Below are 13,886 nucleotides of genomic sequence, written 5' to 3'. Positions count from 1 at the left end.
ATTTTCTTACAACCCTGACTGAGAAAGGCTGGTTTAAAGGGGTTTATCACATTGAAAAGGATTCACCAAAGGATTAATAGTCTGGATCTTTGAGACATTTGAGGAATATATTCTGTGGAAATCTGTTCTCTTGTTTTCCCTTCTTAACACTCGGGAAAGATTATACATCTGAATGTCAAATAATAGGTAATAGAATTATGGAATGTCTATATAATGAGATACAGCCATGTTAGAATCAATAGCTATACATGGATTTTTATATACTGACACGAAAGTGTTTTTCAGTCTGTTACTAAGAAAGTGCCAGGACAGTCTGTTCAGTGCTGTCTGGGTAATGATGTGTGAGTGGCTACCCTGGGCCTCATCTTCCTGGAAGCCCAGGGGGCAGGGGCCCTTCTATCCCTAGTGACAGATGAAACAACCAGGGATGGTGCCAGTCACAGGTGCTTTGTCCACGGTCCCCCGCTGGCGGTATGGACAGTGTTGGATATCAGGATCTCTGCCTGGCCGATTCCAGACCCTGATTCCTAAGCACTACAGTCACTTTGTGTTTTTCACATACATGCAAGCATAGAAGTCTGTGGGAGGAAAAGCCCCAAATTAAAAGAGTGATAGTTATCTGAGAATGTGTTTTTTAATGTACATTTTCCTTTCATTTGTCTGTATTTAACTTTGCTGATATTATAAATACTATGTAAGACGTTAATACATTTTTGAAAAGAGAGAGCAAAGAGGAATTGCCACTGTTTTCAGCCAGTAGATCTAGTTTCTTTATTCCATGTAAAGTGTGGTTCATTTCCTCTGGTTTAGTTCTTTTTACAAAATATAGGCTGTTTGTCCTTGCTCCACCCCGGGAAACTAGGCTTCTAGAACGCAGGTGCCACCTTCCATCTGGATTGTCCACGTGAGAATCCAGACTCTGCTGCTTCCAGTTCTGTGACTTGGGGACATTGTTCAGCGTCTCTACACTAAAGCCTTGTGAAAAGGGTTAAATAGAATAAAGATGCAAGCATGGGTGTTTGCAGCCTTTTTAAAGCCACTGTAAGCACAGAGATCCTGAATAGTTGGAAAGTATGTGAGCTTTCAGTGTCTGTTCTCATGTTAGCCAAAAATGCTACATCTTTACAAGTTCCTCCTCTTCACTAACTGTCTCCTATGGACCATTTTTAAGATAATTTCTTCTTAATATTTGAACAATGGTGGGTGAGCATACTTTCATATGCATACATACATGTATATATTTGTTGTTGTTATTTTGTAGTAAGGAGCTGTGGCCTGTAATGGATAAGTGGATAAAATACAGAAAAGGACATGCAAACATTGCATACACTCCTGATATTATCATAGCATCAATACTGAGGCTCATTGGTGAGTTGTCTGTTGTATTAAATTTGTTCTTGTTATTGATGATATCTTGGTGAGAGAATAAGTGTGTAATAATATATTTTGACTGAAACTTCACTATAATAACTGACTTTACGGCCACGAGAGTAGGTACTTTTGCACTAAATTAATTTTCATTACTCATACTCTTCCTTTGTAAATTAACATTTTATTCACCTTTTTCAGATTTAAGATTTTTCATGTTAGTACATTTTATTTATAATTGAACTCTTGATTCTCAGATATTAATTTTAATATACACACATGCACACACTTGCATATACACACTCCAGGATACATTGCTGGATACATTGCTATAAATTACAGTTAATTTGATTTATAAAATAAGTAGATACCTAATCTCTGCTTGCACCCCAGTTTTTTTTTTTTTTTCATACTCACTCAATAAGGATAACTATGTACTTCTATAATTGGAAACTAGTTTTATTTTGTTTCTGTAAATTGTAAGCTGAATAAACAGAAATTAAAATCATTGTTTAAAAATCTTTTAAGTGAAATATAGATTCTTTTTAATCTCACATCTAAAGACGACCTCAGTGGCCATTTAGTTGTGTCCCTCCCTCCCTTTCACCCATAAATCTTTATTTTTTATTTTTACTTATTTTTTCTTCTTTTGCCCCATCTCTGACAAACTGCTCTCTAGTCCAGGCATCATTATCAGTGATGAGGTCTGTTCATTATTAGAAGGCTCTCTTTACTTTGAAGTGACTCCTCTATCTGCCATGTATTGATTGCTTGGGGGCTGACAAAACAAGGTTCAGCCTATTTCTGTGTCAGGGCCCTTTAGATCCTTGGAGATAGTTATCATGACTTTTAAGTATCTTTGGTGTTTAATTAATTAAAACTCCAAGATAAAACCATTTGAAATAGGTTTGAGAATTTTTAAATCACGTAAGTCAGTCTTATAAATAGACCACAGTAAGAAATATAATATCCCTGACTAATTTTGTTAGCTGTATCTGCATTCCTGCACTGTGCACATTTTACATGCAAACATAGGAACATTGTAGTAAATAAATATATAAACTGGGTCTTGACAAAAACCTGGTTTCAAGGTGGACATCTAACAGTTTTCACTGGAAATAACCTAAGATACAGATACATGAAAGCATGAAAATGTGGAAGTGGAGATGACTAAACTGCTCAGTGGGGGACTTCCATGAATGCCTCAGGTCCAGTGCTCTGAGGACCATTGTCTGTCCCAAGTGGGAGCAGCAAGGACACAGAAGGGCCAGTGACCTCATTTTCAGCCGTCAGCTGGTGGCATGTGTGTGTCTGGAAATTCTGGTTTGGGTAGCAGCTTCTCTTATGGATTCAAGAAAGAATGTGTTCATACTTTGAACTAATTCATTCCAAATTGAGAATGCTTTTTGAGAATTTAAGAAATTAGGAAAGGTGTTAGGTTTGTAAATGCTTACATGTTGACCTAGATGAAGAATCTGTGAAATTTGCTGAAGAATATACTTTTGAAGTCACACTTACAAAATATGGTGTGATTTTTGCTGTTATCATTGCAGTGGTTGTTTCTTTGTGTATTTATGGATTGTAACAGGATGGAAAGTGAGAGTGGGAGGATGTGTTTCTGGTGGTTGACCCCATCCTGCTCTGAGAAGCATCTGTGATGGAGGGTCGGCCTCACATGTCATTCTCCTCCTCAGTTAGCTCTTATCAGCTTTGGTTGATTGTCCAGACTGCCTGAAAAGCTTTTTTAAAATTACAGATTCTCAGGCTCCAGACAAACCCGCACAAGTTTATAGAAATACTTTTGAATATGTACCTTAAAAAGTAACTCATTTGTGAATTAAGAAGAATATGGTCATAGTCTATCTAAAAACAAGGATGTATAATTGTAGGGAGAAAACCTGACTGGTAGTTTTAGTCAAGCTCAGACTAATTTATTCTTTAAGTCTTTAAAATATAGCTTTTGAGAAAATAATTTATAACATTTGATAATATGTATTATTTCGAGTAATATATGTATATTTACATAATTAGGAGTGGTATAATACAATGATGCGTGTCATAGGAATAATGTATAATTAATATATAGTTAACAATACTGCATAATAAAATTATAATGTATAAGTAAATAAATTTAGTTGAGAGGATGGCTAATTAGAAAGGAAGTGCAATGTCAAAAATGAGAGCAGACTCAGGACTGGCAAACCCTGCTGAGGTCCGCGGGTGGACCAGGGCAGGACGAGCTCGTGTGAGCGAGTGAAAAGCCTGGTGTGGGGAGGGCGAGAGGGGCCACTGGGCTGTTCCCGGAGAACCGGGGCTGAGCTTTGCTGGGAGTCTGTTGGTGCTGAAGGCTCCCCCCGCCACCACCACCCCCCCCCGAGCAAAGCAGGGGCTGGGGTCCCTGCGAGCAGGGGTGGGCCGAGGGGGAGGGTGGAAGCAGGGCGGAATCCTGAGAGGCAGCTTTAGGGGTGGGTGTGTGCTTTCCTTCCCGCACACCCATCTGAGTTGGAGTTTGAACCGTTTCTAAGAAGAAACTCTGCTGGAGAAGCTTCTTGCAGTTTCTGAAGCTGACATTTACTGAAGAATTTAGCAAATAATTAACTTGGTTGACTGTGATTTCTTAATAATAAATAAAGTCACACAGTAGGCATTCATAAAATAAAGGAATTGTCTGTATTCTTAACTCCAGATTTGTAAATCCTAATTGGATTTTTACCCCATGGGGTAAAAATGGCTCAGTGTTATCTAATGTTGGATTGGGGTATGAACACCGCCGTTAGCAAATGAAATGGATACATGTGATTATTAAATGGGGTTTCTCTAACCTACCTTAACAATAATGGATTAAAGAGCGTTTTGTGGAACATTTGGATCGCTCTGGACCCCTGGGGACGTGGAGGACGGGGAGAGCCTACTCCAGGCGGCTCGTGTCCTGGCGGGGTCGGGACCTCTTCGGGGGGGCAGGAGGTAGGGGGGTGGTGAGCCCCTGTCTGAGGTCCCTGGGTGGGAAGGGAGCAGAGTGGGGACGGAAGTCTGCATGCCACTAGACGCAGCGGAGTATAAAGGTATAGAATACCCCATTTTGCCCCCCAAAGAGCTTTAAATTCTGAAGTGGCCCATCTGGTGTTAGGAGAGCCTAGAAGCTAGGATAACACTGTTTCTCATGTCAGGTTTTTGCACGTCAGGCTGCGATAGCCAGTACTTGGTTGATTTCTGTCCAGTGTCTCACCTTGTCTTTCAGGTTTTCTTTGCAATTGTCTTAACTCATCCTTTCCTTAACATACCTGCATCTGAAATCTTGACTGAAAACCCTGGGTAACTATCCTTCTCTGATCCCTGCCCTGTAGACTGGGTCTCACCTACCCTAAGGCCGGCAAGCTCTCCTCTTCAGGCTTCCGTGAGTGGGGAGTGTGTTGTCTTTGACACTGAGATTGACTCCACATTTCTTACTTGAATTTTAATATGTTGGCTGAACAGCCCTGGACTCACTCACCTTCCTTCTGTAGAGGGACTTTTCTTCCCATCTATTTAGCAAATTTGTCCATCATCTTTGTCAAGTCATCATATATGTAAACCTTTTTCCCCAAACCATATACCTCAGACTCATGATTTCCTCTTATTTTATCTCTGATTTGCTCCATTAACTTAAATAAAGCTTTATAAAACACACTTCATTAAGCATTTTTAATTAAAAGAAAGGGAGCCATTATAATGCAGTCGTGTATTATCTGGAAACACATGCATATCCCATGGCCAAATGATCCATAGCTGTGCTAGGCACGCACACTGTCCCTTTCTCTGCTAATAGTCATGCATTGAATGCTCCCGATAGATTGTCTCAGAGGACAGGTCTGGTGACGTGCAGTTATTAGAACTTTGATCTAATTGCAAGGAGATATCTAAGAGTGCTCAGTACCGTGAAATTTCTGATCTCTGAAGTACATTACTTTTCAACCTGTGAAAGACTTCCTAAGGGATTATCCATATGTTTACAGTTTCCTCCTGGATTAGGAATTAACCGGGGAGTCATTGATCAGTAGGAATTTACTGAATGTCTGCTGTCTATCACAGCATTTAGGGTGCGTGTAACTAGCGCTAAACTAGTTCCTATAGGGGATACAAAGTAATAAAGTCCCTTTAGTGTCCCGTGCCTCAGTTTCTCCATATTCAACACAGAGATGAGGCTGATGGACTGGGTCACATCTAAGCCTGTGGGCTGTTTGTACTATTGAGAGAACATGGACACAGAACAGTGAGCATGCAGGATAATGTTGTCATAAGAGCACAGGAAGAGGACTTGGGTAAGACGGCATCCAAGGTATGTCTCAGAATCCTCCTCCTCTGTAACAGTCGGGGCAAAAGGACATGAGGCCTGGCCGTGAGGGAGGTGCAGAGGCTTCCGCTTTGAAGCAAGCTGGTTTCCACAGGACCATTGGAATAAAGGAGGGTCCAGATGGGTGGGGACTAGGCGAGGAGTGTTGTCCTGTTTAGTCCCCTAGTGAGACCCCCAAAGAGGTTTTGTCACTCCAGGTTTTATGTGTCAATTATTGTACTATTATTGTACTACTAATTTCTATTGTACTAGAAATTAAAACTAGGAGTTTAAAAAAATGTTACTATTCACTTAAGATTAATAGTAATAAACTAATGTTAATATAAGTGATATTTTTAATGAAAAATAACTATTTCCAAAACAAACAAAAATAAGAGTGAGCAGAATGGAACATTATCTTACTGCAAACCTCTTCACTGTCTAGATTCATAGAAGGGCTGGTTTCCCATAGCTGCTCTGCATTCAGTCTGGCTGTTTGTTGTTTTGGTTGAAGTATTTGGAGAAAGTCCAGTCTCATACAGATGTGCAGTTGATTAAAGGAGTGTTTTAATAGCCCGTTCAAGTAATTGTGGATATTCTTCTTTGACACTGCAGTGCAACTCAACAAGTGATGATTTCTTAAAGGTTAGTTGCAGTGTGAAATCTGAAACCTCATCAGTGAACTTCGCTTCTCTGTTGCACCAGAGTCCCTTGGTCCACCTGACTTGTTGAAGGGATCTTTTGCCCATTCATGATTTTGTAACATGTACTGCTCACTTGGAAAATACTGATCTGTACAGATCTTCCAAATGTCAACAATATCAAGAAAACAGACATTAATATCATCATTGATCTCATCAGAGAAATCTGAAGTATTTGAAGCTGTCAAGCTTCGGGTAGGTGATGGAAGTTTTTCCAAAATTCTAATTTTGCTTAAGAGCTCAAATTTTATCATTGACAACAATGATTTCCTTGCAGTGACAGGTTCACTTTTCTCATTTTTGAGAAAATGTCTGTCTCGGTCTAAATAGCCATAGTTTGTCAGCGGTTCTTTGAGTGAAAAGTGGGTGGAGAAAGCACCCAGTTCCCCTCCCAGCTGAAGCAGCTGCACAGGTGCTTTTCCTGGAGAGAGCCGGGCTGCCGAGGTGCCAGGGGTGTGCTTCACGTGCCCTTCCTGTCCCATCCGTGGAAGATCGCAGAGCCGTGTGCTTAGGGGTCTGGATTTCATAAGAATCATTGTTACCGTTTCATGAAGGACATTCTGAATGAGTTAGCTTTTCCGACTGTGAGCTCCTGGCCATGGAGAGTGACCCCCATGTCACTGCCCTGACTGGTGCTGAGGGTCCACTAGTTTGATCGCCACTGCCTTTGCACTGTCAGGCCACATCTCAGCACTGGAAGGAAAGCGCATCACTTCTTAGTGTCGTTGGGAAAGCAAAGTTTTGACCTTGAGGACCCCGGGGGTTTAGTAGAGCACACTTGGGAGCGGCTGCTCTACGTGAGGACGGAGGTTGTGTTAGCCAACTACGTTGTAACAGCAAACTGTGTCTTATATTTAGTCCGTTAACCCACAGAAGTTAGTCATTTCACACTGAGCCTGCTAAAACCATTCATTCTGCTAAATTCCATTTATTATATGATAACTGGGAAAGCAACACATCGTGTATCTGTGTATCATCTGTATGTGTGAGTAACAGAAGAGATGACGAATCATTCAGTCAAAACAGCCCCCCACCCCGGGACGGATGGTGCTGTATTGAGTCCTGATGCTTTACTGTTTAATTTGTTTTCATTTAAGAATAGGTACCCATCTAACTTCAGTTCAGGATCCTGAAGCTTAATGTACATGTTAAACGAAAGAAAACGTAAGTTTTAAATTCTTATGAAAAGCTAACATTTAACCACAGATTGTTTACATTTTGTTTTGTTTTTTTCTTTCCCCCCTAGGTCGTTTAGGCCAGTTGGGTTTGAAGGAAGGGTTTCCATCAGCTGTGAAAAACATTAGTGCAGTTATTGGTATGTTTATACAGCATGCCCAGGATGAAGGTAAAACTTTTGTCTATTATAATTATTTTTAAATCATTTGCATTCCTCTTATTAAATCTGTTTTGAGTTCTTACTACGTGCCATGCTCTGTGCATCTCTCAGTGCTTGGGGGTGAGGAGTTTGATCACGAAGCCACACTCTGCCTGCGTTCTCAGCACTGGCATTTGAATGTGTGTGGGTTTCCTGTTGTTTCAGTGGTAGCGGCTCGCCCTGTTGGGCAGCGCATCCCTAAGGAAGAGGAAACTCTCTTATTGTCCTGGTGCTGACGTTCTGTCTCAGAAACTGTCGGTACTATCTTCATGCTGTCCTGTGACCTCCGACCAGTGACTCAGCCTCAGCTGCCTGCAGAGGCCTGGCTGAAGTTGTGTCGTGATGACCAAGTGCGGTCACACGTGTGAAGCAGCGACCCCAGTGTGGCCTGGGTATCACTGAGTACTTAGCATCCCCAGAGAACTTGGAAACTGGAGGCTTTCTGTGAGCCAGTCTTCATAGCAGTGGTTTCCTTTTCATTTGTATACCTCAGAGCATGTAATTTTATATTCTTATTCCTTTGTGGGAAGAGATTAAAACTCAAAAGTAACCCTTTGAAGTGATGAGTCTCATTTTTATTTGAATGTTATGCAATCAAGGAGTAATGCATCCTTTTTCAGAAATTAGGTGACCATATGTGTGTGGATTTATCTCTGGGCTTTCTGTCCTGTTCCATTGATCTATATTTCTGTTTTTGTGCCAGTACCATATTGTCTTGATTACTGTAGCTTTGGTTGCAGGGTCTGAAGTCGGGGAGCCTGATTCCTCCAGCTCCATTTTTTTCTCAAGATTGCTTTAGCTTTCACGGTCTTTTGTGTTCCCATACAAATTGTAAATTTTTTTGTTCTAAATGTAAGACCAGACACTATAAAACTGTTAGAGGAAAATATAGGAAAAACACTCTTTGACATAAACATAAACCACAGCAAGATCTTTTTTGACCCACCTCCTGGAGTAATGAAAATAAAAACAAAACCAAATAAATGGGACCTAATGAAACTTAAAAACTTTTTCACAGCAAAGGAAACCATAAGCAAGACAAAAAGACAGCCCTCAGAATGGGAGAAAATATTTGCAAATGAAGCAACAGACAAAAGATTAATCTCCAAAATATACAAACAGCTCATGCAGCTCAATATCAAAAACACAAACAACCCAATCAAAAAATGGGCAGAAGACCTAAATAGACATCTCTCCAAGGAGAACATACAGATGACCAAGGGGCACATGAAAGGATGCTCAACATCACTAATTATTTGAGAAATGCAAATCAAAACTACAATGAGGTATCACCTCACACTGATCAGAGTGGCCATCATCAAAAAATCTACAAACAGTAAATGCTGGAGAGGGTGTGGAGAAAAGGGAGCCCTTTTGCACTCTTTGGTGGGAATGTAAATTGATACAGCCACTATGGAGAACAGTATGGAGGTTCCTTAAAAAACTAAAAATAGAACTACCATACAACCCAGCAATCCCACTATTGGGCATATACCCAGAGAAAACCATAATTCAAAAAGACACATGCACCCCAGTGTTCACTGCAGCACTATTTACAATAGCCAGGACATGGAACATCGTAAATGTCCAACGACAGACGAATGGATAAAGAAGATGTGGTACATGTATATGTATACAATGGAATATTAGCCATAAAAACGAATGAAAATGGGTCGTTTGTAGAGATGTAGATGGACCTAGAGTCTGTCATACAGAGTGAAGTAAGTCAGAAGGAGAAAAACAAATGTCATATATTAATGCATATATGCGGACTCCAGAAGAATGGTACAGATGAACCTATTTGCAGGGCAGGAATAGAGACGCAGACGTAGAGAACAGACGTGGACATGGGGGGAAGGAGAGGGTGGGACAAATTGGGAGATTAGGAAAGACATATATACACTACCATGTATAAAATAGCTAGTGGGAACATGCTGTAAAGCACAGGAAGCTCGTGCTCTGTGATGACCTAGATGGGTGTAATGAGGGGGTGGGAGGGAGGTCCAGGAGGGAGGGGATACATGTATACATATAGCTGACTCACTTCATTGTACAGCAGAAACTAACTACATTGTAAAGCGATTTTACTCCAATTAAAAAAAAAATTAAAACAAAAAAAGGAGTAATGCAGTTATACAGTTTGCATCAGAAACACACGGTGACATCTGAAATTTACATCCGAGATGATCTTAACGTGTAGGTTGTCTTCTGCTTTCAGGGTGAGGCATGGCAGGTTGAGCTAATGAAAACTTTTGTCTTCTTTGATTTTAGAATAGCTGCTGAGGTAACGGCCCTGAAAATGTACTCTTACTGTCTAGACTGTGTGTTGTCATCAGAGAGTAGCCAGGGAGTGGCCGACGGGTTGTCTCGCCACAGATGCCGGGTGGACATTTCCTGGCAACAGTGTGGCCCTCCTGCTGGGAGGAGCGAGAGGGCCTTGCACTGGGCTTGCTCTGGGTTAGGCCCTGTCCCACAGAGCAGCACGGGGTCCCCAAGGTGACCTTCTGGGGCTGGCCCTCCAGGGCTTGAACGTTGACTTTGTTCTATGCACAGGAAGCTAACGCCCTGCAAGAAGCATACTTTGCTGGAGGCCTGGCACTGGTTAGCTCCACCAGGTCACAGCCAGGCTGCCCGAGTCCAGAGCCTACACAGTGCACATGCTCTTATAATTATTTTTAAATCCCTGTGTAAAACTCTAACTGTTTGACTTTAAGTCTTTACTATGTGCCCTTCTCTATGCTTCTCTAATTACCATGTAGATAAGGGGAACATATTTTCTAAATTTAAAATTTTTTTTTTTTTTTTTTTTTTTGGCTGCGTTGGGGCTTCATTGCTGTGCGCGGGCTTTCTCTAGTTGTGGCGAGCGGGGGCTACTCTTCCTTGTGGTGCGTGGGCTACTCTTCTTTGTGGTGCGTGGGCTTCTCATTGCGGTGGCTTCTCTTGTTGCGGCACACGGGCTCTAGGTGCGCGGGCTTCAGTAGCTGTGTCTCGGGGGCTCAGTAGTTGTGACTCGCGGGCTCTAGAGCACAGGCTCAGTAGTTGTGGCTCACGGGCTTAGTGGCTCTGCAGCATGTGGGATCTTCCCAGACCAGGGATCGAACCCGTGTCCCCTGCATCAGCAGGTGGATTGTTAACCACTGCACCACCGGGGAAGCCCAGGGAATGTAATTTCAAAGCTGCTGTAGTACTATCTACATCTACAGCATTAACATTTGAATGTGTGGGTTTTGTGATATTTATTTTAAAATAGTAGTAGTTTTCCCTATTGGGCATTGCATCACTAACAGTGTATAGTTAATAATAAGTTTTAATGAAATAACTCCTAAATATTTTAACTAAATGATTGAAGTGAATTTAACTAAAATTGAACTAAATTAAATTTGAATTAAATAACTCCTAAATAAACTTATACTGAATGAGAACTCTAATACACCATAATCTCTAACCTAGCTATAGTCTACAATTAAATGCCATGATCAATAGTCATATACTATAATCTAGTGTGTAAGAGTGTTGTATTTGCTATACTACATACTAAAAATTAGTTTTTCACTTGCTTTCATTTCATCATGTTTTTCATTTCCAAAGTCCACTTATAAACACTTCCGGGGGTATAATGGAGTCATTTATTTGACAAATGCTTTGGGATCCACATTTTACTAAAACTTAAACATGAGGCTGTGATCCTTCCAGGACCCCTTTGGAAAGCTTAGCACTGATCATGAGAGGGCAGGCGCCTCAGGTCCTGTGCCCCTACTCCGGCTCGTCCTCTGGGTACAGGCAGCGCCAGGAACCTGTAGAGAGCTGTGCAGTGTTTTGCTTTGTTTTTGTTTACCATTTGCAGAAGGGATTTAAATGAATTTTTTCATTGTGTTTTTTTTTTTTTTAATATTTACTTTTCATTGCTGGAAGAAAGTATTTGTTGAATAGTATTTTATTAGATCAACAACATTAACATTTTGCATAACAAAGATTTTCTTGTGTGATGACTGATGTGGAAATTCTTTTCAGACATACCATGGGGTATCCAGCTGGCAGCCGTGTACGCTCTGTGTGACTTGAGTCCCAGCAACCCAGCGGAGATCTCCAAGATCCTGGAAGCCTGGCGCACAGAGACCTCTCACCGCGTCCCCTCCGCAGTGCTTAGCTCCCTAGAGGAGGTCAGCGCTCTGTGTACGGAGGAGTGTGGCTGACTGCCCCGTGCTGTGCCCGGAGAAGTGCCTTCCTGTTGCTCGAGTGGAGATAGATCAGTCAGCTTCCAGGGTGCAAACCGAGGTTCCAGAGAGAGACGTCAGGGAGATACAAGTGCTGGGGGCGGAGAAGGAAGCAGTGGCTGCTTTCCCTAAACCTCACACATTTCACTTATGGCTGCTGTGATCACATGACATGGATTGTAATTTGTTGTGTCTTGGTCAAACAACAAAAACTTGAACTTAGCCCTTTTTTGCTGCAGAAAGTGTCCTTTTAGTCGCTTTTAAAAATTGAGTGGCATTTTGTAATGAATTTAATGTAAAAACATTGATTTGGTTCCTGAGCCAATTTTGGACTTTGCGCCCAAATGACTGACTAGGAAAAGATGAGGAGGCTAAAACAGTGCTCCTCGAAGACTCTTCCACTGTCTTAGCTGGAGTTGGGCTACAGAGCTCCTCTCAAGGTATAGAGTGTAGCTGACCAGAGTAAATAAACAGGGAGAGCCTTTAGAACTTCCTTTAATGCATTTCTTCAGATCTCTAAAGTTCCTTGCAAATATTTAACTATGTATCAGGAAAAGGAGAGCTGAGGATAGAGGTCACCGCGGGTGTTTGTACCTCGCTGTGTACATACAGACGCAGCCAAGTGCGGGCAGGTCTCTGCATGTGCCGTGTATATATGGACAGCCTATAATGTGTCTCACATTTGATGATATTCCACTTTCGGAATTTTAGTATTTGTACATAGAAAATGGGTTTAATAACTCACCGTGGTCCTGATTTGTCTTATATTCATCATTTCTTAAAACTCTTGTATGTGTTTTTTATAATAAAAAATAAAAGTAAGCCGTGCACACGATTGTCCTGATCAGTAAAAAGTGACACTTGGCCTTACTTCTGCTCCAACCAACGATGAACCAAATAGTCAGTGCCAACCAAAGACAGAGGAGAGCGGCCTGCCAGAGGGACCTCCCTCCTGGACGGAGGCGTGGTGGATTGCCCAGATGTAATCGGGTTTGGGTGCTCTCCCAGGTGCTCTTAGTGAGAGCAGATACCAGATAAGTGCTGGTTGGATGTCTTTGTTTAGCTACAGTTGCTACCCTTTAAAAATCACATTTGATGAGTATTTTGTTACTTCTTCCTCCTGTTTTTTAAGTAATTATAACAAACAGATTTGTAAACAACTCTGCCTTGCCCTTTGGATGCTTTTTGTTGGTGTGTTCCCTCTTTCTACCTCTGTCTCTTGGGCCTGTGCTCTGTGCCAGGGCCTTGCTGGGAGGAGCTGGTGAAGAAAGTCACGGCCAGGTTCTCAAAGGCCTGTGAACTGTTGGTAGAACCCTACACAGTCACCCCAGTAAATCAACAGTCCAAATTTGGGGTTTAAGTGCAGTGAGGGAGATGTAGCGATCTGCAGAAGAATAGCAGGGAAGACTCCTCTCTGTTAGTCAAGGAGGGTCCCTCCAAGGAAGTAACGACACGTGAGCTAGGACCCGAGAGAAGGGAGCCCACCTTGAAAGGAGGGGACCGTGGAATGCGTCCCTCCCAGACAGGTGCGCCGGCTCTGAGAGGGGAAGAGCCTGCCGTGTGTGGGCAGGAGGCCGGTATGGCCAGAACTTACTGTGTAAGTGGGCGAGCGTCCTTTGTTCAGTGACACAGGTAACTGCCAGTCACTGGAACCTGGGCAGCCCTGGGCTCGGTCACTCTCCTGGGGAGATTGGAGCAGGTGTCACGGTTCACGGTGCTGTGCTGTGACGCAGGGCTGGAGAAGGGCGGGGCGGGAAGCAGACGTGTCAGGAGGCTGGGGGTTGATGCTGGTGGCCATGCAGACCATCGGGGTGGATGGATGCCACACGGGTCATGGAGGTGGGATCAATGCTGAGTTCGTGAACTGGGGGTGATGGGGAGATAGGAATCAGGGTTCCCACGGCACCCGGGCTTGGGGA

General features: G+C 42.4%; 1 protein-coding gene across 4 annotated transcripts in view; it reads left to right on the top strand.

Moving 5' to 3' along the window:
• Window positions 1-12,712, top strand: part of ICE1 (interactor of little elongation complex ELL subunit 1) — a 44,565-nt gene extending 31,853 nt beyond the window's left edge. For 2 of the 4 annotated variants that reach the window (XM_082836339.1, XM_082836340.1), the window contains exons 14-16: window positions 1,262-1,368; window positions 7,625-7,723; window positions 11,765-12,712. In XM_082836339.1, coding sequence (XP_082692465.1) covers window positions 1,262-1,368; window positions 7,625-7,723; window positions 11,765-11,946 — 388 coding nt within the window. In that variant the 3' untranslated portion in view covers window positions 11,947-12,712. Of the gene's footprint in view, window positions 1-1,261; window positions 1,369-5,541; window positions 5,778-7,624; window positions 7,724-7,918; window positions 8,125-11,764 lie in introns of those variants that run through there. The other 2 variants (XM_082836341.1, XM_082836342.1) reach the window with 2 other exon arrangements.
• The last annotated feature ends 1,174 nt before the right edge of the window (window positions 12,713-13,886 follow it).

This window comes from Leucopleurus acutus, assembly GCF_964270905.1.
Source record: "Leucopleurus acutus genome assembly, chromosome: 3".
Classification (NCBI taxonomy): domain Eukaryota; kingdom Metazoa; phylum Chordata; class Mammalia; order Artiodactyla; family Delphinidae; genus Leucopleurus; species Leucopleurus acutus.
The sequence above is the reverse complement of the archived record's forward strand: the minus strand, read 5'-3'. Positions and strand labels throughout refer to the sequence as shown.